The sequence below is a fragment of the Pipistrellus hanaki genome (genome assembly GCF_964339955.1).
Source record: "Pipistrellus hanaki genome assembly, chromosome: 2".
In the NCBI taxonomy this organism is placed as follows: domain Eukaryota; kingdom Metazoa; phylum Chordata; class Mammalia; order Chiroptera; family Vespertilionidae; genus Pipistrellus; species Pipistrellus hanaki.
In genome coordinates, this window is record NC_140504.1 from 120,037,377 (window position 1) to 120,061,965 (window position 24,589).

Sequence of the window (24,589 nt, forward strand, 5' to 3'; positions counted from 1 at the left end):
GGACAGCACGTGGCTGCGGAGCACGCTGTCCTGTTTCCTTCTCATTGCCATTGCTCCTGCTGCTCATTCTTCCAGCCTGGACTTCACTTTCCCCTCTGCCTTTCCTCTCCTCCTGAGGTGGAGGCACCGAGGCATTTCGTTCCGGTAACAGTGAGGAGCAATGGGAAGGCATTTAGTAGTTGAATGGTGCTTCAGAGTCATTTTAAGTAAAATATATAGTATGAATCTACATTTAAAAGCACGGGTGGAGCCGGGACCGGTTTAGCTCAATGGATAGAGCGTCGGCTTGGGGACTGAAGGGACCCGGGTTCGATTCCAGTCAAGGGCATGTACCTTGGTTGCGGGCATATCCCCAGTAGGGGGTGTGCAAGAGGCAACTGATCGATGACTCTCTCTCATCGATGTTTCTAACTCTCTATCTCTCTCCCTTCCTCTCTGTACAAAATCAATAAAATATATTTAAAAAAAAAAATTAAAAAAAAATAAAAGCACGGGTGGAAAAGGGAAAGGTGGAAGAAAAGAACTGTTTAAGTGGAAGAGCTTGGTACTCCTTCGCCAAAACACTATTATTTGCAAATAGGGGAACCAACGTTCATCTCCCAGGTGGTTGAGAAATTTAATTTGGCAGGAACAGTGTCTGATGATGCTCTTTGGGTGGTTAAAACCGGAATAGCCCCAAGGTCCCCTAATCTCAACTGTTACCATACTTGTGGCCAGGATTCAAGTAAAGCTTTAAGGTCTTATCTGTATCAGGGTATGAAGTTCGAACTTGTTCCTGTGACCCCAACATTCTGTGACAGGCCCCACCGTGGGTGCTGGAGGAGGAGAAGAGGCGCTGTCACCTGATCCCAAAGTCACAGGGCCAGGATCCCTGCCATTCAGATCCCCCAGGACTGGAGCTGAGCGCGGTAGGGCGGGGCAGGAAAGCTTTGCGGAGGAGCCAGGATGGATGAGCTTTATTTTCCTTGTCACCTCAGTCATTTTTTTTCCTCATTGAAGCAGCGTATTTGAGAGTGGAGGCTGCCTTACGCCCTGTGGGTCACCCTGGGAGAGCCGAGGGACCAGGTGATGTATAGATCACTGCCCTGAGCAGCGAGAGGGGTGAGTGCCACAGCCAGTCAGATGACTAGCAGGAAACGCATGCCTGCCAGAACGCATCATTTCAACTTTGCCTTTCACTGTGCTAATTCCCTGAATGGCAATAACAAGGGGCGGGGAGGGAAGGAGAGGCGGGGGAATAGGAAATGAAAGAAGAGAGATCTGAGAAACTAAATCTGCAGGGGAGAGCGGTTAGCAGAGTTTTAGTGAAACTGCTCTCTCGGCAGATGCAAGCCCGGAAGCAGAGGGAGGGAGCAAGGTTGGGCGTAAGAACCTGCTACTGGGATTTAGACAAAGGCGTTCTGAGAGAGGCAGAGAACGGGGCGGGATCAGTTGCTAATGTCAGCACGAGGACAGAGCCTGCAGCTGGCCTCCCGGCATGAAGCGGAATAAATTCCCAGCGTCTCCTTCAGGGTCCCAGTGGCTGGAGCATGTACCAAGATAAGAACTCAGAGGGAAAAGTAAGTTCGGGAAAAGACTCACAGATTTCCACCGTCTTTGAAATCCTGCTCTTCTGTGAGGCATGTCTTCATCGATGCGTTACCTTTTTATAGTTTCTGTCTCCTGTGTCATCATTTTTATCGTGTTCTATGTGTTCATGTTTGGGGGAGAGCAAAGCCTCCAAAGGCTGAATAACTCGGACACTCTGATGCTGACTCAAGTTTGCGCATCCTTTATCAAAGGCAAGACACCTTTCCTGTGGCGGGACAAACTGATGCTCTATCAGAAGCCTTCCTGCCGAGACTACCTGGCCCAGAGCCACTACATCACGGCCCCGTTATCCGAAGAAGAGTCTGGGTTCCCTTTGGCCTATGTCATGGTCATCCATCACAACTTCGATACCTTTGAGAGGCTCTTCAGAGCGATCTACATGCCCCAAAACGTCTACTGCGTCCATGTGGACGAGAAGGCCACAGCTGCCTTTAAAGATGCTGTGGAGCAGCTGCTGAGCTGCTTCCCCAACGCCTTTCTTGCCTCCAGGATGGAGCCGGTCGTGTATGGCGGGATCTCCAGGCTGCAGGCGGACCTGAACTGCCTGAGGGACCTGGTGGCCTCCGCGGTCCCGTGGAAGTACGCCATCAACACCTGCGGGCAAGACTTCCCCCTGAAAACCAACAAGGAAATAATCCAGTATCTGAAAGGATTCAAAGGGAAAAACATCACGCCGGGGGTGCTGCCCCCGGCGCATGCCATCGGCCGGACTAAGTACGTCCACCGAGAGCACCTGGGCAAAGAGGTTTCCTACGTGATCAGAACCGCCGCTCTGAAGCCGCCTCCCCCCCACAACCTCACCATCTACTTTGGCTCGGCCTATGTGGCCCTGTCCAGAGAATTTTCCAACTTTGTGCTCCATGACCCCCGGGCTGTGGACCTGCTCCAGTGGTCCAAGGACACCTTCAGTCCCGATGAGCATTTCTGGGTGACGCTCAACAGGATCCCAGGTATGTGAGGTCCGCGTTGGGCGTGATGGTGACGCCACCCCTGAGGAGCTTCTCCAGAGCCTGGTTCTTTTCATGGGAGAAGATGAAACAACACATAGTTCTCACCCTAACCATTTCTAACGGCAGAATGAGGTTTTTTATGTGATAACACGATGTTGTAGCACAGCCAAACAGCACTTTCCAGTGGGGTTGTTTTGCAGTTCATCATGTTCTCTTGCAATTATCATCCGATGGAGTCTTTGCCACGATAGATATTATTGTTCTCAATCCTCGCTAGAGTTCTTTCTCCCAAATTTGTCAAATTTGCTCTAACCCCAGGGCCTTTTTCTGGCCCAATCTCCTGCCTACCCCTACACAGCACAGGCTCCTTCTTGTCAGCCAGATGGCTCTGAGCTGACCACCCCACCCTGTCTTTCCTTCAAAGAGTATATCATGCTCTGGAATTGTCATATTTACTTATGTGCACGGTTTGTTCTTGGCCTCCTCTGCATTAGCTCCTTTGTCTATCTTATTAACTGCTGTGTCCTCCATGTTTAGAACACATAGTTAGTGCTTAATAAGTATATATTAGGTGAGTGAGTGAGTGAATGAATGGCAAAGTATAGGCTTTACCACAGCTGTTTCCCAGTAAACTGAGAAATATATGGACTCATGCCTGTATTGTTTCATAGGTGTAAACTTACACACACACACACACACACACACACACACACACACATATATATATATATATATATATATATATATTTGTGATTTTTTTATTTTTTTATTTTTTACTTTAGATAAATAATGAGGCTCTCTGAGAAGTTCTTTTCTTTTTCATCAAAAACATTTCTATTTTCCCCAAGGGAGTAGATCAACTATTTTTAAAACTATTTAAAACACAATAGGATTTCTCCTGAAGGAAGTAGCACGCTTTGAACTCAATGAAAAATACAAAATGGATCTCTGATGAACTCGACAGCATTATTATGGCAAGAGAAAGGCGATCATTGTTCTGGTTCCTGGGCGGCTGCCAAGTTGGAAGCACTGGTAGGTGCTCTCAGCTGCAGGGCAGGGCCTGCTGGGCGACAGGCAGGCCAGTGACCTCTGGAAAATACCGTGTTTGGGCTCTGCGTCCGGGTGACGGGCCTGGGGACTAGGGCTGGCTTTTGTCCTGCTCTTTGTCTTCTGCCCTACCTCCCTCTCCCGTTGTTTTCTTTCTTTCTTTTTTTTTCTTTTTCCATAATTGACATTGAATTGAGGCAATAGGTACTTAGAGGCTGATTTTCATTAAATATTTATCCCCTTTCTATTTTCACGATTCCCTTCAGATTTACAAAAGTTTGGTCCTAGCCATGTGTTTCCTTAGCTATCACACTGAGATGAAGGCATTTTCTAACGTAGCAGAGCCTGAATTGTCACTTTTTAAGAAAAGAAAAACATGAGTTTTGATTAGCATTCAGTGTCTGTGGTTACTTTGACAGAAGGGACGGCCAGTCTTATCAGTGTCAAAACAGTGTAAGAAAATGAAGGAAAAAAAGAAACTTTCTCCATCCCCCTTTTTTCCTTTGCCCCTTTCTCCTTTTCCCAACCCTAATCAAACAGACCAAGTGGGAGACCAAGAATGACACTTAGAAAGAAAGGCACAGGAGAGAGAACCATGTTTGCTATAGGTCTTCGGCGTAGCACGCTGGCTTTTGCTCTGTCACAGCATGACCCCACGTAAATCACGTAGCCTCGTGGAACCTCATGTCTCCCAGCTACAAAATGAGGGCCCCGGCGGGAAGACCCCTTTTGTTCCTACACATGCTTTTCCTTTCAGAAGATGCAATGTCCAGACCACATACACACCCAGCCCTTGGTTCCCGGGAATTCTGAAAGTGCTGGGGAGTCTGGACTCTGAAGTGCCCATTTCCTGTGGCAAGTGCATTCCATTTCCCTTGCAGGAAGTGGTGGTGGTGGTGGTGGTGCAGGGGGAGGGGGGGGGGGCGGGGGGGGGGTGAGAGCATCTCCCCAGGGAGGCAGATGAACGCAGCCCTGTTCAGTGGGCTACCAGGTCTGACTCTGCAAGGCAAGCTTTTCAGGATAATATGACATTTCCTGGGGCTTTGCCTCCTTCCTTTCTTAGACTCTAGATGGCATCTGGGACAGGGACACCGCAGAAGCAGATCCTGCTGGTAGGGGCCTTTCGGAATGACTAGTGATTAAAGGAAAGTAGGCAAACACTCCAGCGCCAGGGTTGGCAATCCCATCGATCGCTCCAGGAACTCCCGAGGGTTCGCCTGTGAGCATTCTTTGTGATTTAAGATTTGCTGTGTGATCTGCTGCTTTATTGCCAGACAAGCTTGAACCACATCACTTCTCCTCCTTTCAGTGTCATGTGTTCAGGTAAGTTCCGTAGGAGATGCAGCATAAGCATCCTGTTTGCTCGCTTCTCTCTTTCTCCTAAACGTCCTAAATGAAAGTGTTTGTATTAGAAAGACCCTGCACAGGCCTATTGGGTTCCCTCAAGCACCCACAAGAGTAATGACTAGTACCTTATAACGAGATAGCAGAAAACAAGATGAAAACCATTTAAAACTGGTGGAACTCAAAAAGGACATTTAGAGAGGTAGCACTACATTGAGAATCTTCACGCTGCTCTTAACTTGCCTTTCTATGGAGAAAATGACTTCCCTCTTGGTTTCCAACTCTGAGGCCTTCCCCATATTGTATCAGAAACAGAAAAGGTGGGGCCAGGACAAGCCCCTTGGGAGTCCCAGTCTCACTTCCTTCTTCCGGGAGGCCAGGCAGAGTGGCTGTCAGTCTGTCCTCTATGGCTGGTGGACAGACATATTGTCTAGATCCCTCCCTCTGGCTATATTCTCAAAGAAAACCCAGGAGCACAAACTTCTTTGACTCACAGCACAAAACATCCTGCTCTACCAGCAGTACCTCCCCGCCCCACAAGCTGCCGCACCCCCCCCCCCCCCCACCTCGCGATGCTGATGCACACATATTTCCTAACTTCTCAGATCTTCGTAATTGTTGCTAATGTGTCACCTTGAGAAAAGCCCATTTTCTCTTTTCTGGTTATTCCGCTGGCATTTTCTTTCCCTGGCCATTTAGATTTTTGCCTCAAGCCTGGTAGAATTGCTTGCATCTACAGAAGCTGGTGGTGTTCTCTTTCTCTCCCTTCCCACAGCGACCTTGTCCTCTTGTCCCTCTCAGGGTGGGGCCATCTCGACTGAGAAGGCAAAGCTGCTGCAGGATTTGGCTTCAGTTCCTTTTCTCTCTAAGTTTGTTCTGGTGAATTTTCACTCATGCATGATTCTGACCTTTCTCATGCCACGAAGTTTTTCGTCCATTATGTTTTCATTTGCTTCTCTTCCTTTTCCCACTTTTTCTAATAAATTATCTCAACCTCAGAAGTGACTGCATGATCACATTTCCTCATTTTTTTCCAATTCTAAAAATAGCATGCTTCCTACTTCGATTTATATTGCTTTTTAAACTTTGAGTTTTATTTATATGTGCACATTCTTTGGGAAAGTGTTTTCACTCTGAGTTGCAAGTGACAGAAATGCAACTTGAAGTTACTTCAAACAGGCACCAGAGCTTGCTGAGTCACAGAATTAAGATGTTCGAGGATGGGCTCCAAATGAAGCTGGATCCAAAGTTGGAACAACATTTTTGGGACTTTTTCTTGGCAGGTCATCTCTCTGTGGGGAGGCCAGCCATCCCTGTTTGCCCGGGTCTGAGGGTGGGCCTGGGAATGGGTCTTTCAGGAATGTCAGGCTGGGCGAGGTGGCCACCGCGTCTCTCTGCCTCTGTCCCGGAGGTCTCACTGAAGCAGGGTCTCCCACAGGTGTCAGAAATCGCCAGAAGTAGCTCCAGCTGTTTGGTTCTGACGGCTGGCACTTCTAGGGAAAAGGAAAGTCTTTTTCCTGATAGTTTTAGCAGCAGCTTGGGGGACTCCTCAGGCTTGTTAGGCTGGGTCTGAAGAATGGTAGCAACCATACTTGGGTAAAAATTGCTGTTTAACATTTTAACCTCGCTGTTTTGAGTTCTGTACTCACTTTCTGAACTTATGTATGACTGAATACTCCATTGATGATGGTTTGAATATCCCATTGACTGTGATCTCACTGGTCATCGAAGCACATTCCTGGGACCCAAGACAGTTCAATGATCTTAAATTGCCTAAGTAGCTGCAGATGGTGCCTTCCTGCTGACTCAGTGATCCCAGAGTCTGGACGGCACAATTCTTCTAAATTGTCCAGGTGGTCTGTCCCAGCTAATGTGTTTATGTTGATTCAGTGATTCATAGATAACTAAGTTGCTCAAAATCTGCTTCTGTAAAAATGCTTTTTCGAGAAACAGGTTCCTCATTCCAGACCCAAAGATGTAATCGATACTTTTGCGATTTTCTGCCAATATAAGCCGGGCGTGGCGAGCTGATTGAGGCTGCGAGGTCTGGAGCGCTTTTGCTTCCTCATATGCCGCCGGCCTTTAATAAATGACTCCATAATTCGACTTTTGAGGCGACCTTTGTAAGATGGGGGTTACACTACAACTGCTCCAAACCCTTATCCCTAAATAAATCAGGGGGCGGGGGTGAAGCATGCTGGCCAGCCTTTCTTGGGCCGCTTTCTCACACTAGAGCTAGTGGTCAGGGGCAGGCTCCAGCGGAGGATGGCTAGCTACTTGGTGAAGCTGGACAGACAGCAACACAGTGCACTGCACCATGGTTCCCTGTCTTGCAGGCAGAGCTGTCCAGACTATCTGCACACACCAGAGGGCAAGATTTAATGCAGCGATTTTTAACCTTTTCACCTCATAGCACATACACTTAATTTCTAAAATTATGCGGCACAGCAAAAAAAAATATTATATATTTTACTGATCTGACCAAAAAATAGGTATAATTTTGATTTCTTCATAACATACGCCTATTATTGTATTGGCTATTGTCATTTTTTATTTGACAATTTTAAGGGAAAAGAGAGCAGTGCCCTCGACTAAGTAGTCAGGTATTGCATGCTTTAAAAATTTTGCCGTAGAGACAAGGAAGCATGGAACATGAAAGATGAGACAGAGGGCCGAAAACCAGGACTTACAGGCTTTATAAGAGGAGAAGAACCCTGCTGGGCAGCCTTGCAAAGGAAGGGAGCATATGTGCAGGAGTGAAGGCACCTTTTGAGGGGAAGAATGGGAAGGGATGGGGCTTAGGGTACTCGGCACACGCTGACTGGTGGTTTCATATAAGGCACATGAGTAGGCACTTAGGCACTTAGGAATCGGGGGCTTAGGGTATTTGGCAGGTGCTGATTGGTGGTTCAATGTACAATCCCTATAAGGTGCCTGGTTAGGTGCTCAGGAATGTCCAGGCCGCAGGTGCAGGTTACGTCATACTCCGTCCATCAGCTGGGGGAAGGGAGGATCTATCAGAACAGAGTGCAGAATCTCAGACGGAAAGTGGGGAACGTGGATGGGTGAGAGGTAATGCATATATGCATGACCCATGGACACAGACAATAGGGTGCTGAAGGATAGGGCAAGGGCAGGTTGGAGGAGGTTAATGGGGGTAAAAAGGGGGCATATGGAATACTTTCAACAATAAAGAATTACTTTTAAAAATCTGACAAGTGGAAAATTGCTGATTTAATGAGGTACATAGCTGTAAGAGCTGGAGCTATTTAACTTGGAGAATCCTAACTGAACTGCTTCTGTGGATGTGGCATGAGATAAGTGAGCATAAACACACTTTTCCTCATAAACACATTTTTAATAATGTTCCTTTATTATATTTGGATAGTATTTAATTTGCAAAAGGATTTCTTGTACATTAGCTCCTTTAATTTTTACAAGAACCCTGTAAGAGAATTATTGTTCTCATCTTTGCAGATGAGAAAATTTAAAATTAAAATATGTGACTTGTTCAAAGAGAAGTATTACATATACCTAGCAAGAAATAAGAATAAAAGGAAACATCTAGGGGAAGGAGAGTTAAGACTAATGTTATATATTTACATAAAATTGAACTTAATTTTACAAAGTCTTCATTTAATTATTTTAGAAAAAGTGTTCAGAAGATGAAACTTACTTAATTTTAAGTTTCATTAAGCTTATGGAATGACTAGAGGCCCGGTGCAGGAAATTCATGCACAGGTAGGGTCCCTAAGGCCTGGCTGGCTATGGGGGCTAATCTGGGCCTTTCTTTACAGGCTGTCTGCTGGGGCCTTCCTTCATTCTGGACACTGCATATTAGCCATATATATATATATATATATATATATATATATATATACACACACACACACACACACACACACACACACACACACACACATATATATATATAATATACTTAGATCCACCCAAGACTAATTTTCTCTTGTTTCTTCTGTCATCTTGGATTTAGCCCATTTTCCCACTCTCCCAAGCTGTTGCTGAAACTATTGCTGTTGTTGAACTTTTGGCTTTTTCATGTGAGCAGAAGTACGGAAAGATGAGGAAACGAATGTTTATTGAACGTCTGCCTGTGAGTCTGCATTACCTCAGTTTAATCTTCCCAAGAATTTGTCCAGTTGGAAGTTAAGTCCACATTTTACAGATGTGAAGGTGGGATCCGAGGGGTTGAGAAATGTGCCCTGCTAAGAAGCAGAAAGTACAGTAAAGGAGAGGCAACATGCACCTCAAATTCTACATGCCCAGACGTGAGCTCCTACACTCACCTTGTGTGCCCTTGAATTCAACACCATTCTCTGTTAGCTCAGACCTGCAAACTGGCTTCTCTCTCCCCTTAATTCTCATCACTCCAATTATTTGCCTTTCCATGGAGCTTGAAGGGAACCAGGTTGGAATCCTAGCTACTCCATCACCAGCCTGTGGCTGACATTTTAAAGCGCAGCCTCAGAGTATCAGTGTAGCATAGATGTTGGAAGCTTGGACCCTGGAGCCATACTGCCTGAATTTGAATCCCTCCTCAGCCACAGACAAGCTGAGTGACCTTGGATAATTTGCCTCAATTTGGGGCGGGGGTGGGGGGTGAGGCTCAGTTTCCCAATTATAAAATAGAGAAAATAATAGTATTTGTATGAAATATGTGAGGCTTAAATGAGTTGGACCAGCACATGTTTGAAGTGTTAATTTTTATAATTGTTGTTATTGTTATTATTGAGCACTAGAAGTGCAATAGTATGGGGATATGGTAGTGAATAAAACAAGATTCCTATTCTCATGAATTCCTATTCTCATTTAGAAGTGGGACACGGATAATGAAAAGTAGACAGAGAGGTAATTAGAAATTATGGTAAGTGCTATAAAGAAAATGCAGGCTGATACAAGAAAGGAATATATGTATTTAATTTATTTTTGTTGTTGTTAATCCTCACATAAGGATATTTATTTTCCATTGCTTTTTCAGAGAGAGTGGAAGGGAGGGAGGGAGAGGGAGAAAGAGAGAAACATTGATGTGAGAGAGAGAGAGCCACATGGGCTGGTTGCCTGCCACACGCCCACAGCCCAGGTACTTGCCCTTGACCTGGAATCTTGACCTTTGGTGTGCGGCCGAGGCTCTAACTATCTAGCAATACTGGCCAGGGCTGAGTTATCTTTTAAATGGAGGGGGTCAGGGAATGCTTCTTGGTGAAAGTAGCACATGAACGGTACTTCCTGTATGAAAATGAGCCAGCTATACACTTGGGAAAGAGGCTCCATGCAGAGGGACGAGGGCTTGCAAAGGCCCTGAAGTGAGCAAGAGTGCCCTGTTCAGGAGCCGGAAAAGCAGCCCTGGTGGCAGTGCTGAATGAGCGAGGTGGAGGGCTGGACCAGGCATGACATGAGCAAGGTCCATGTGTGAGGGCCACAGAGATGACGTGGCCTGGCAACACCCTGTTCATAGAGCTGCTGGCAGAAGCAGCAAGACAATGTGTGCAAGAGTTTGGCATGGTGCCAGGTACAGAGTCAACAGTCAGTAAACTGGATCTGCTATCAGCCTCCTCTCCATTGATCTGCTCTTGGCCTCCTCTCTATGCCTGCTTGCCCTCTCTTTTTCTCCCTCTCTCTCCTACAAGAGTCTAAATTCTTTCTAAGTACTTTTCCTGAACCTATCCTCAGTCTGTGTAAACCCATTCTCCACAGGGACAGGATGACCTTCATCAAAATGCACCTTGAGTTCTGGCAGGGCAACTCAGTTGATTAGATACAGTCATTGAGATACACCAAGTTTGCAGGTTCGATCCCCAGTCAGGGCATATAAAAGGATCAACCAATGAATGCATAAATAAGTGGAACAACTATAATAATTGATGTTTCTCTCTCACTCCCTTCCTCTCTCTTTCTCTCTCTATAATAATTTTTTTTTTAAAGGGCACCTTGACCATGCGATCACATCTCTCTCCTTTTTAGAAACCTTCTATGGATCCCTGTCACTTCCAGCGTGACATTGTAGCCCCTTTGCTGGGCACAGGGTGCTCATTACAGCCTGGCCCCTTGCTTTCCAATGCCTTCTCTCAGTGGCACCCCATCCCATCCTGCACTCCAGCTCTACCCGATGGCTTGTGGGTCCCAAATGTGCCCCTCCCTCCTACCCTGCCCGATTCATGCAAGTCCTTCTGCCAGAACGCTCTGGAGTGCTCTTCAGCCTCCTCCCTGATCATTTTACTTCTAACCCAGTGTTCTGTCCCCTACTCACAAAGCAAAGTACAGAATTTATCTTTTCTAAAGTCGTTTTTACTTAGGCAGATGAGGTCAAAGTGCTACAAACTAATTATCAAAGATGGAAGCCCTGGAGTGACACGTTGTTCGCCCTTTGACTCTCTCTGGAACTTTCAGCCACCACTTGCCGCATTGTGAAGAAGAGGCTATATGTTGCCAACTGTGCCAAAGGGCACAGCTTATATAAACCCTCTTTGAGAAACTTGAAAAATTCTGTTCTTTTCTGATTTTTGATTACCAACTATTAAATTGAGTCTTGGATAAAGTTGACTTTAGAGCCACTCTTCTCAGTGAAATTCAGAATTAGGGAAATGTAAGCTTTCAATAAGTCTTTCCTCAGTTTGTTTTCTGCTCATACTGTTCTTTCTCGCTCAGTGAGCTCATTTCCATCCACAACTAGCCCCATTTCTGGTCTCCCAGGCTCTCCCCACACTTCTCCCCATCTTTATTTTTTTATTTTTTATTTTTTAAATAAATTTTTATTGTTCATATTATTACAAATGTTCCTTCCCCCCCTCTTCTCACCCCACCCTCTGTCCTTTCCCCACCCCCCATTGTCCTCATCCATAGGTGCACAATTTATGTTCAGTCTCTTCCCACATCTCCCTCTCCCCTTTTCCCCAAGAATCATCAGTTCACTCCCCTTCCATACCTCTGATTCTATTATATTCAACAGTTAATATTGTTCATCAGATTTTTTTTTTAATTTCCTTGGTTTTTAGATTCACTTGTTGATAGTTACGTATTTGTTGTTCATAATTTTTATCTTTATTTACTTTCTCTTCTGAAAGAACCCCCTTCAGCAATTCATATAATTCTGGTTTGGTGGTGATGAACTCCTTTAGCTTTTTTTTATTAGTGAAGCTCTTTATCTGACCTTCGAATCTGAGTGATAGCTTTGCTGGATAGATTATCTTTGGCTGTAGGTTGAATATTTCTTGCCATTCCCGTCTGGCATGCATGGTTTCTGTTGAGAAATCAGCTGACAATCGTATAGGTGTTCCTTTATAGGTAACTACCTGCTTAGCTCTTGCTGCTTTTAATATTCTCTCTTTGTCTTTTGCTCTTGGAATCTTAATTATGATTTGTCTTGGTGTGGTCCTCTTTGGATTCCTTTTATTTGGAGTTCTGTGTGCTTCCTGGACTTGTAAGTCCAATTCTTTCACCAGGTGGGGGAAGTTTTCTGTCACTATTTCTTTCAGTATGTTTTCGATATCTTGCTCTCTTTCATCTTCTGGGACCCCCATAATTCTGATGTTGGATCGTTTGAAGTTGTCCCAGAGGTTTCTTACATCATCTTCAATTTTCTGGATTCTCTTGCCTTCTAGCTTTTGCAGAGGAGTGTCTTCTGGCTCTTTATGTTCCAAATCTTTGACTTGATTCTTGCGATCTTCTATTCTGTTTTTAGGACTCTGTAAAATATTTTTTATTTCAGACAATGTATTCTTTATTTCTTGTTGATCCCTTATCATTTCTTGTTGATCCCTTTTCATATCCTCATAGGTCTCATTTATTTTATTGGCCTTTTCTAGGAGACTCTTGAAAAACCTTATAAGTGTGGTTTTGAACTCTATATCCAGTCGCTTTTTGTTCTCCATTTCTTTCGTTTGTGATCTATTTGGTTTAGGCATTTTCGCAGGCAGCTTTTCTGATGGGGCGGAGTTTCATGGTGGAGCCTTTCAGCCTTGGCTTCCGTCAGCCCCGCCCTATGCGACTCCTGAGACTCAGGGTCCTTCAGTACTTGTTGCAAGCGCCTCTGAGAGAAAGGTGCCCTCGATTTTCGCCTGCTGCCAAACTGTCTATGCTCTCCCCCAATGAGTCTGGTATTGGGGTTCAGTTCAGTTGGAAGTGGAGTTGGAGGTGGCGTTCAGAGCAGTCTGGAGCCCCTGTCTCCTTCCCGTCAGGGCAATCCCGCTGCACAGCCGGCCGGCCCTTCTCTGCGCGCACTGTGCGCGCCTCCGGGACCTCCTCTCGCCGTTCCCTGGAGTTCCGCCTTACAGCCCGGCTCCCTCTGGATGAGCCTGGGTCCCCAGGGTCTGGCCTAGAATTGGGGTTCAGAGCAGTTGGAGCTGGGCCCAGCACAATCGGAGCTTTTCTCTCCTTCCTGCTTGGGACCGCCAGCCAGGCACTCGGCCTCCCTCCTCTCCAGCTCCGTCCCCTCCGCGCGCTTAGGCTTTTACAGCTCCTCCGCGCCTCCTTCTGGTTTTCTCCTTGCTTCTCGTCGTCTCTCCCCATCTTTAGGTCTCCCTTCCTGCAGCTCCCTTGGGAACCTGCGACATGCTCCTCCCCGCTCCGCCTCCACTCCCCACTCTAACACACGTCTCCAGCATCTCCGTGACTGGCACGGCCATTCTGCAAGTGAGCCAGCTCCGCCTGGTGCAGGCTCCCGTATCTAATCAGCACATTCTGCACATTCTGTCTGTGACAGGTTCTGGGGAGCGGCCCCCTCCCTATTCCATCACTCCTGCGCTAACTCAGCCTTCATGCCTCTCAAGTAGATTCCCAGACCCTGCCAAGTGTTCTCTCAGGCCCAGGTCTCCCTCTTCAAACCATTCTGACACCCTTGACATATTTTGCTTCCTAAAGCATAGCTCTAAGAATAACTTCTCGATCCCAAAAGCTTCAGTGAGCTCAACAGCTTCTTGAATTATTCAGTATAAACATCTCAACGAGGCATGTTGGATATCAATATATCCCTATTGGGTATCACCTCAGTATCATCAGTGTGACTCACTGCCAGTTCCAACTGCTGCTTTCCCTGAAAGGGTCACTCCAGAAACACCACCAGGCCTTCGGGCCTTTCTGCGTGTCATTACCTTTCCTTGGCCCCTCTCCTCCATCTCTCCCATTGAAATAATGACCTCGCTAGGTCTGCATTCAGCGGCTTGTCATTTAGGAAGCTCTTCCTGATCTTTTTTCTCAGTTGTACACCCTGTATCCTTTGTTGTAACTCTCTTACGTCATTTTATAGTCTTTTTTTTTTGTATTATAATTATGAATGTACATACCATATTACCTTGACTGGGCTATAATCACTTTGGGGCCTTTTGTTTATTTATTTATTTTTTAGCAGCCCAATTAGTGAGAATCCAATGGGATAAGAAATAAATATTTATTGACTTAAGTCAGATGGAAATAATTTTTAATGTCCTTTGTGCTGCTGCCCAGCCAGCTGCAAATCATCATTCCCCACCCCCCCCAACTGAGAGAGAGAGAGAGAGAGAGAGAGAGAGAGAGAGAGAGAAAGAGAGAGAGAGAGAGAGAGAGAGAGAGAGAGAGAGAGACAGACAGACAGACACTAGATTACTCTGTCAAATCCTGAAGATAGCATCTTCTAGTCATGCTCAGGTTTCCCGGGACATTTCCTGATGTTCTTTCTGTTTCTGGCAATGGGACTGTTCTCCTGTGCTCTCTCCCTCCATCTTTGCAAAGCATCTGGCTCATCTTGGGGATGCTTCTCAATGCCAAGCTCATTTTGAGGGCAGCACCAGCTCAAGCCAGACTGCCCTTCACTCTGAGGCCCACCACCCATGCACTTACAGATGGGTGTCTTACTCTGCACCAAAGAAATAAAAAGAACAGCGCAAATAGCAGAGGCCTCTGCTATAAAGACCAATCTGGGCTTTTATAAGGCTGCTTCTTTGCTGGAATTGCCCTATCATTTGGTGAAGCAAACGACCGTGCTAAGATTTATAATATACTTAGACCCACCCAAGACTAATTTTCTCTTGTTTCTTCTGTCATCTTGGGATTTAGCCCATTTTCCCACTCTCCCAAGCTGTTGCTGAAACTAAACCCCCACCCCCCACCCCCCACCCCCAAGTCTCAGAGTGGACAGTATGCAATCTTAAAAAGCTAACTCCAAATCAGCAAGTATTAATTACTTCCCTAACTAACCATTTCTTAGCGTGGTTTCTCAATGCCAGACCACTTACAAGCCTCTCTTTTCCTCTTCTGATAGTGTGTGGCATTCTTTTTGGAGATGCTTTTGAACAAAACCATGAGTGGCAAAAGGTTTTCCTCAGATATATTTACATTGCATCCACTTTAAGCACCGCATTTTCAGAGAATAGATAGATGATAGCCATTCCCCGTAATTTTTCTCTTCAGCCAGATTTGAAACATCGAAATGTAACTGAACATATCCAAGGGCAAAATTGTCATCTTTGCAGCAAGCTGAAGATACTCAGATCATCTCATGCAGCTAGCTTTCTAGTTATGTCTTCTGTAACCACCCCTTCCTTAGCCCCATTTCTCAAAAATTCCTCTATCATTGAAATTCTGTAACTTTCTCCTCAGTTCAAGTCAGGGCTCCTTGTTTGAGCTTCTTACGGTTCTACAGGCTGAAGGCTCTCCCGTGTCCCGTGGGAAAACTGCCCACCCAGACCTGGAGTCTTCGAGGCGCTGGGTGGTCTCGTGGACAGGTGGGACGCCTCCCATCTGGGTTCTCCTCTCCTAGGACTTTGGTCTGAGCTAAATGTCCTCACCCCCACGCCTTCTTGATTTATTTCTGGTCAGTTAGCCTACCACATTTTGGACTTTCCCTGCACTTACTCAATCTAACTGTCATTCCCCAGGGCAGTTTCCTGTAAGAAAACAGCTTCCTTTTTATTCGGAGCAGGAGCTATGATAATCACAGCATTTAGAGCTAAAGGGAGCCTTGGGGAGCACTAGTTCCAATCCTAACGTTGCATACATTTGGAAATTGAGAGTCAGAGAGATCAAACAGCTGGCTGATTACGATGTTCCATAAAAGAGTTAATATTTTCTGGCTACATTGCCCATTTGTTAAGAATGTTAAACAAGCACTTCAAACACACACACACACACACACACACACACACACACACACACAACACTTCCGTTCATAAGACCCCACATGTCCCTGATAGCTCCACTTTGCAGGAAGATTTCTCAGGTCACGTGTGCTGTAGAGGGAGGGGTTGTAGGTACAGTTAACATTGTAATAACACAGTTATTTTTCCTTTTAGGTTCTCCCTACATGAGATAGGTTGTTACTGAGGGATTCTTGTATCCACTGGGTAACATCTGTTTTTCCGTTCCCTGCAGAGCTACCCCACAAATGTTAGTCACTTTGTCCCCATGCCTCAGTGGTTTGGGGAAGGGGCATAGAGAGTTTTCATGCATTACAGTTTGCCGACTTTTGATAATTTGCATGTTCCTCCCACACAGATGAACGATTTAAACATTTATTTTCCTTCCTCTATGAGTTATATCTTTCAGCCATGAGCGGGTAGGACCAAGGCTGTCTTGGGTGACCAATTCATCTTGGTTTGCCCAGGACTCTTTCAGTTTTGGCATTGAAAATCCCAAGGCCTGAGAACTTCCTCAATCCAAAACAGCTGGTCACCTCGAGTCCTGCCCCACACATTGCTGCTCACCCTTCCTATGCCCAGGGCCCCGTGGAATCTAGAATGAGTGCCCTAGATATTTATGTTCCTCCAAATAGCACTGATCAATAAACTGGAAAAAATGATAATCAAAATCACCCAGTCATGTAAGTGACAACACATTGAAGACACTGTCAGCCATGAGGGCCCTAACCAGAGGCCAGGATTGAGCCTGCTCTGTTTATAACAAAGTTTCCATTGTTTTTGCAGAGGAAGGATAGAGTTTAAGGATGTCATCTCAAAGGATGGATTGGTAAACATAAAAATTGAATCTAAAGTCACTTTAACCAGGAGATAAATCAAGTGTGGAGATTTTCTTCAACTAAGAACAAACACAGGACATACCTTGGCAGCACACTTATTTCAGCTTTAATTTCTAAAAAAGCAGAAGAAACATCTGCTTTTGGGGATTTATCCAAACATTTTTCCCTAACAGTCTAAACTCAAGTAAACAACAGGTTTTGTGGGAAAGAAGCTAGTATGACAGTGGATAGAATAAACTGAAAAAGAGTTAAGAAATTAACAGAGCGATTGATATTAGAAGTTGGAGCAAACCATTGCCTATCTCTATTTGAAGAATGTTTTTTCACTTATTTAAAAATGTTCAGCCTGGCCAGTGTGGTTCAGTGTTTGAGCACTGACCCGTGAACCAGGTCATGGTTCAATTCCCAGTCAGGGCACATGCACAGGTTGCAGGCTTGATCCCCAGTGCGGGGTATGCAGGAGGCAGCCAACCAATGATTCTCTCATCATTGATGTTTCCATCTCTCCCTCTCCCTTCCTCTCTGAAAAAAAAAAAATCAACCAATGAGTGCATCAATGAGTAGAACAACAAGTTGATGCCCTCCCCACCCCCCAAATCAATAAATAAAAATTTAAAAAAATGTTCAGAAGATAAAGAGCTCTCTTTAAGACACACATCTCTGACAGAAACTGAATTGTAAAATACTATCTTTTAGAAGAAATACTATGCCATTCCCTTATAACTTCAATTCATATTCAAAAATATGGCGTGGAACCCGGCCACAGTGGCTCAGTGGTGGAGCATCAACCCACGAACCAGGAGATCTCGGTTTGATTCCCTGTCAGGCACACACCCTGGTTGTGGGCTCGATACCTGGTGTGGGGGCATGCAGGAGGCAACCCATCAATGATTCTCACCACTGATGCTCTATCTCTTTCTCTCTTTCCCTTCTTCTCTGACATCAATAAAAATATATATATTTTTAAAATATGGGGTGGAGGAGTTTGGAGCTGTCTGGTCTGAGAGTCATACCAGAAGAAAATGAACAGAGCTTGGTACATGCAAGGCGTTCTCGTGAATTTGCAGTCTTTTTATCTCAGAGGAGACATTTGGAAACAGAAAAGTTGCATAGAAGGATAGTCACCTATTCTTTTCCAGGAAATGTAACAGAATATAAGCAAAGGCTAAACTTTTGCTTGTAGGGATTTTGTTTGTCTGTTTTGGATAATTAGGGTTAAATCTGGGCAACTAACCCCAGAAGGAAAAGAAATGTGCTACCCTGAGGAGGCTGCTAGGGAAGCGGAGAAAAGCAGCATGGCCCTAAAAGAATGAGATAAATTGGAGTGGTGGCGCATGGAATAGGAGGGGAGGAGACTCTGAAGGCTTCTTCACCAGATTTACTTTCCACAACCTGGCTATTCTAGAAACTGCTCTTTTCTTTTCTTTTTTTCAGTGAGTATTTTCAGACTTTTAAATAACTAGAGGCCCAGTGAATGAAACTCAGCCCAGCCTGCACCCTCTCCAATCTGGGACCCCTCCAGGGATGTCCGACTGCCCATTTAGGGCATCCCTCTCACAATCCAGGACTGCTGGCTCCCGACTGCTCACCTGCCTGCCTTCCTGATTGCCCCTAACCACTTCTGCCTGCCAGCCTGATCACCCTCTATCCACTCCCTGGCCAGCCTGATGGATGTCTAACTGCTCCCCTGCCAGCCTGTTTGTCCCCAACTTCCCTCCTCTGCCAGCCTGGTCACCACTAACTGCCCTCCCTTGCAGGCTTGATCACCTCCAACTGCTCTCCCTTGCAGGCCTGGTCCCTCCCAACTGCCCTGCCCTGCTGGCCATCTTGTGGTGGCCATCTTGTGTCCACATGGGGGCAGCCATCTTGTGTGTTGGAGTGATGGTCAATCTGCATATTACTCTTTTATTAGATATGATAGAGGCCTGGTGCATAGGTGGGAGCCAGCTGGTTTGCCCTGAAGGGTGTCCCGGATCAGGGTAGGGATTCCCTTGGGGTGTGGGGTGGCCTGGGAGAGGGGCCTGTGGTCATTTGCAGGCTGGCCATGCTCCCAGCGACCCAAGTGGAGGTATCTGGGATTTATTTATTTTCTACAATTAAAACTTTGTAGCTTGGAGCAGAGCCAAGCCTTCTGCTCGCTCCATGGCACAGCCATTTCTGTTGAGGTTTAACAGTTTAATTTAAACTTTGTAGCCTGGAGTGGAGGCCTAGACCAGCCAGGGCAGGTGAAAAGCTTGGCTTCCTCGGTTGCCAGGGGAAACCCTAACCTGCTGTCTCCAGCTCATTGGCTGCCACCATTTTTCTTGGGATTTATCTTCTATAATTGGAACTTTGTAGCCTTAAGCAGAGGCCTAGGCCAGCCAGGATGTGCAGAAAGCTTGGCTTCCTCCATTGCTGGGGAAACCCAAGCCTCCTTCCTGCTCTCTCCATGGCAGAAGCCATTTTGGTTGGGTTAATTTGCATAACGCTCCTGTTTGGCTGGTGTGCGTGGCTGGTGCATAGCTTGTGGGTGTAGCAGAGTGATGGTTAATTTGCATATTACTCTTTTATTAGATAGGATACTGATGAAGCTACTCCTTTTTTAAAGGTAGGAAACTGAGACAGAGTGATCCTAAGAAACGTTCTTAAGGTCACACAATAAACAGCAGAGCTAGGTGCTATATCCTGCACCAAAACCTTTGTCTTCCCCACCATGCTGCCAAGTGGTGTCTTTCCTGGGGTGCACTGGCAGGCTGGCTCTCCAAAGAGGGAACCACTTGGAGGCTGTTTAGAAAGAACAGGCTCCAGCCGAGACCGGTTTGGCTCAATGGATAGAGCGTCAGCTTGGGGACTGAAGGGACCTGGGTTCGATTCCGGTCAAGGGCATGTACCTTGGTCGCGGGCATATCCCCATTGGGGGACGTGCAAGAGGCAGCTGATCGATGACTCTCTCTCATCGATGTTTCTAGCTTTCTATCTCTCTCCCTTCCTCTCTGTACAAAATCAATAAAATATATTAAAAAAAGAAAGAAAGAACAGGCTACAGAGTCTGCCTTTGGGAGTGAAGGGCGGTTCCCTACTCTAGGGGGAGGCAGAAGCAGCTCCCAAGCAGTGCTGTTCTCACCAAACGCACTTAGGAAGGTGGGCAGTGTTTAAGGTCTCAGATAAGTTGAGTTTGGCAACAGAGAGAGAGAGAGATGACTTAAGATTTGCTAAATACTTTTTAATAAACTAATTTTTAAAACTGATTTCAGAGAGCAAAGAAGAGGGAGAGAGAGATAGAAATATCAGTGGTGACAGAGAGTCATTGATCCACTGCCTCATGCACGCTCCCCACTGGGGATTGAGCCTGCAACCCGGGCATGTGCCCTGACTGGGAATCAAATGGTGACCGCCTGGTGCATAGGTCTGTGCTCAGACATTGAGCCACAGCAGCTGGGCTTTGGCCTATTCAAGCCAAGAATGAGTTTACATTTTTACACATTTGGGGAAAAATCAAAAGAAGACTATCTCATGGCATGAAAACGATATGACATTGAGATGCTGATGTCCATAAGCAGTTTCTGCGGGGACATGGCCACATAGCATCATGGCTGCTTTCATGCTGCAGAGGCAGACTTGAGTGGTGGCCTCAGAGACCAAGAGGTCCTCAAGCCTGAAATATTCACTGCCTGGCCCTTTCCAGGTAGATTCACATGCTGTGCACACTTAGTATTTGCCTAACATTTTTTAGGAAAAAATTTGGTCATAATTGTGAATTTTCTGGACAACCAAAAGCCCACCCTTTTGTGCGCAAAATGGTTAAAGAACTATTTTAAATGAACATTTCAGAAATGCCTTTTTAAATAGGTATGCAGGATATATGTAGAAGTGTTCTATTACTGCATTTAAGTTTCTATTCCACTAAACGTTAGTATTCAAAGGAGGTCTGGTCGGCCCACTGTTTAGACTGACTGTCAGTCTTCCAGCTCTTGCAGAGACATTAACTTATTCGATACTTACAAATGCTAGAGATATTGTCAACAGTAATAAAATGGCCAGTCAGCTGTACAAATACATGCCGCCATCCTGACGTTGAATGATCTTGCACTGATCTGCCTGTGGAGCTTTTCCTGGGCCTACTTCATTCTCTGTCCATCACCTATTGCTGACCCCTCCCTCTACAGCACCCTGCCCGAGTCTACCAGTTCTACATCTCTCTCCCGATCTGTGACTTCTTACCGGCTTAGGTCTGAGAATGTCTAAGGTTTCTCTAAACGAAGAGTTAACAGGCTGGGCCCCAAGACGGGGTTAAGCCGTTGATGCTTTCACTGGAGATGATGAACTGGCATCCTGGGGCCAGTGGTGCATGTGTGTGCATGCACTTACAATTTAACATTTTATTAATCTCTTGACGTCATTTAAAGAATTTGGGAATTTTTAAATATAAAATTCTCTTAAAATATCTGGAGAGCTGGCAGCACTGGCCCCGTGGTGCAGCATGGATCAATCGCCAGCGTTGAGAGGGAGCTGTGTGCTTTAAAGTCATGTTACACTCCCACAGCTCTTCACCAGAGTCCCAACCTCTCTCTCAGTCCATGACACCATGGCCAAGCATTAGCTGCCACTTGTGAACTCATTAGTTCTGTTTTTCCTTCCCTCCAACCAGCTTCACTTACTTTTGTATCTTGCCTGCCTGTACACATCTGAGTGTGTGCATCCAGCCTACATGTTATCTTTGTTTTGGTTGCTGGGAGATTTTATTTACTTGTTGTGTCTCACTTGTAGCCAGTGTTTGAGGTTGCCAGAGAGATGCAACAGAGCCTCAGACGGGGAACAGAATGGTGTGAAGGTGATGGAGATGAGAGGGCCCATCAGAAGCATTGCTTTGATTCCGTGGCCAGTTATTACGCCAAGAGAAGCAATCTGAGGTAGAGAACTAGAAGGACTTGGGAATAAGTCAGGCCTGGCTTTCAACCCTGCCCCCCAACAACCAGCATTCAATTAGCCTGTGATAGCCCAGCTGAGGTCGGTACACAGCTCAGGAAGGTTAATGAGAGCTAAGTGCCTAAAGGGAAAAAAGATCCCACAGGGCTCTCAGAAAGCCTTCAGGCAGCACAGCCTCTTTGAGCTGAGCTGACTGTGGGTTGTTAGTTGCTGTCCTTGTCCTTGTTTGTGAGGTAAGGTTATCCTGAGGTTGAGAGAGGCAGGGAGTGGTGCAAAATGTCCACCTGACAACACTTTTCAATATGTTAAGCAACTGAAGTGAAAAGAGCAGAAATAATGTCTTGTTGGAAGTTAACATTTTAGCCCACCAATTATTTGCTGGAAGACAATGCCTGCTCAGTTACCACAGGTAACAGGTAAAACACACCTCCTACTGGGCCAGCTGCTAAAAACTCTAACCTCACTCTAACCTCAGCTGCTTATCTAAACCACTTTACATAAGGCAGGACAAACTATAAGACTTTTTTCTTACTGTTGTTATGAATGTAAGTCATGTTACACTCTCACCTGCAATGTGCTTTGACTCAGTCATCATTAAAGATTGGTTGAGTTTGCTCTGCGTGGGCATTCTCCAGAGAATTCTCCTACCGTAGGACCAAGGCTCAAGGCAAAGAGAGGGGGGGAAACAGCGGCCTTCATTGAAAGCCCTTCGCCTCACTCCCCACCCGCAACTCCACCCTTGCTCTCCACAAGTCCCGCCAAGGAAGTATTTTGCAGAAAAGGGATGTGGCTTTAATAAGAATGAAGGAAAATGAAAGCATCAAAATGGATTATTCAGTTCTGCCTTTTATCTAGTCTCATTCCTACTAATTCCCTCCCTACCCCCACAATATGAGTGACTACCCACTGGGTCTCTTTATAAGCCTGACATCTTGAGATCTGAGGACATTTCAGAGACCTCAGAGGATTCTACTTCCCACCCAATCCCCTCTCCCATGGGTGGGGATAGTGGTGAGGGAGGAAAAGAGTGAAATTTAACCTTCATTCTTTTTGAGTGGGAGTACCCATTTCAACCCACTTGAAAGCCTTAAGAAAGTGTTTTTCTGTTCCATTAGTAAGAACAGAAATCAAAATATCTGTTCATTAACAGGGCCAGAAATGGCTATTTTTCAAAAGAAAACAACAGCAAAAATTGTTAATGCTTATTGGATAGAATATATGTGAACATACACATAAACCCTCTCTGTCTCTCTCCTCCCTTTTCCCTCCCTTCCATTCTCTCTAAGGATCAATGGGAAAAATAGAAGTGAAAATCTTTAAAAATGGTTAGAATGGTTAATTTTATGTTATTTATTAAAAATAAAAACATGGAGCCTGAACAGTGTGCCTCAATGGTTGAGTGTGGACCTATGAACTAGCAGGTCATGGTTCAATTCCTGGTCAGGGCATGTGTCCAGCTTCAGGCTTGGTCCCCAGGGTGGGGCATGCTGGAGGCAGCCAATTAATGATTGTCTCTCCTCATTGATGTTTCTATCCCCCTCCCTCCCTTGCTCCCTTCCTCTCTGAAATCAATAAAAATATTTAAAAATAAAGTAAAAAATAAAAACATGGGATGGAGACTCATATATGGCACCCACCTCCTGGCTCTGTGTGAGGAGGGCTGGGCAAAGGAGCAATGCCTCTGCTGGCACTTTTCTCAGGGGAAAGCTGCCCTCCCAGCTCTCTTCCTGAAGCCAGACAGTTCTGCCCTGGCACCTTTCAAGCTGCTGACCCAAGTCTTAGAGCAAAAACTGAGATTTCCAATAGAAGAAAATGTTTTTCCTTAAGACTGCAGCATCAGATTTCAGATTTGCCCTACAGATTTCAGACTTGCTAGTCGCACAATCATGGCACTAGGTCACACTGAGGAACGGACAAGTAATTGGCTTTATTGCTTTTCACAATCTAGCATCACCTCCATTCTCCAGTGTGAAGCAGATCAAAAGACAATGTTAAATCAGTACAATATTATTCTCTTATCTGTCCTTAATCTGCAAAAAAAAAATACACTCAAATTTTAGCTGTTTACTTTTTCCAAATAACTTAATTTGAAGAAACTGGAACAGGTAAACAATAAAAGCTGGAATATCCCAAATGTATGCCACAGAATCACTGAAGTGTTACACCCAGATATAAGGGTTACTGTGGTGGGCATCATAGTGAGAAAAGTTAGCATGACGTAAGCATACAGGGCAGGGCTCCAGTGGAAAACAAAGGCAGGTGGACCAGACAAGGCAGGGACAGACAAGGCAGTTTGAGCAGCCTAACCACAGGAACCAACCAAGCAGAAATAATAAAGTGGGAGGCATAGGAAAACAAGAGAGGGCCCGCAACAATAAAGTATACTGACACATAGAAACAAAGGAAGTTCAGCATAGAAACAGAGAAAGAACACATAGAAACAGGGAGAGTTCAGGTTCGATGCTGGCAAGAACAATTGAGAGAATCAATCAAGTGACGACACGAATAGATATAAAAGCAGGCTTAGAGCAAATATATCAGCTTGGACTACAAGGCTTCACCAGGCAGCCCATTGTTTCCCCCTTTCCATGTGGTGAGTCTGAACCTGCTTGTAATCAATTTTCCACACTTTTGCTTCTTAAATCTTCTGGTCTACAGAGCTCATTCTTAGGCATCTCGACACAACCCCAGGAACAAACCTCAGCTCACTGTCCGTTACCAGCAGGCTGGGAGATCTTTGGACCTGGAACTAGACTTGTCTGCTGTGCTGGGATTGGTGTTGGAGCTT

The 24,589-nt window shown here is 45.5% G+C and overlaps 1 protein-coding gene across 1 annotated transcript in view; it reads left to right on the forward strand.

The window, feature by feature from the left end:
* The first annotated feature begins 1,170 nt into the window (after positions 1-1,170).
* LOC311616629 (N-acetyllactosaminide beta-1,6-N-acetylglucosaminyl-transferase) overlaps positions 1,171-24,589 on the forward strand; it is an 81,728-nt gene continuing 58,309 nt past the window's right edge. The window contains exon 1 of the mRNA XM_084872244.1: positions 1,171-2,540. Coding sequence (XP_084728370.1) covers positions 1,622-2,540 — 919 coding nt within the window. The 5' untranslated portion in view covers positions 1,171-1,621. The remainder of the gene's footprint in view (positions 2,541-24,589) is intronic.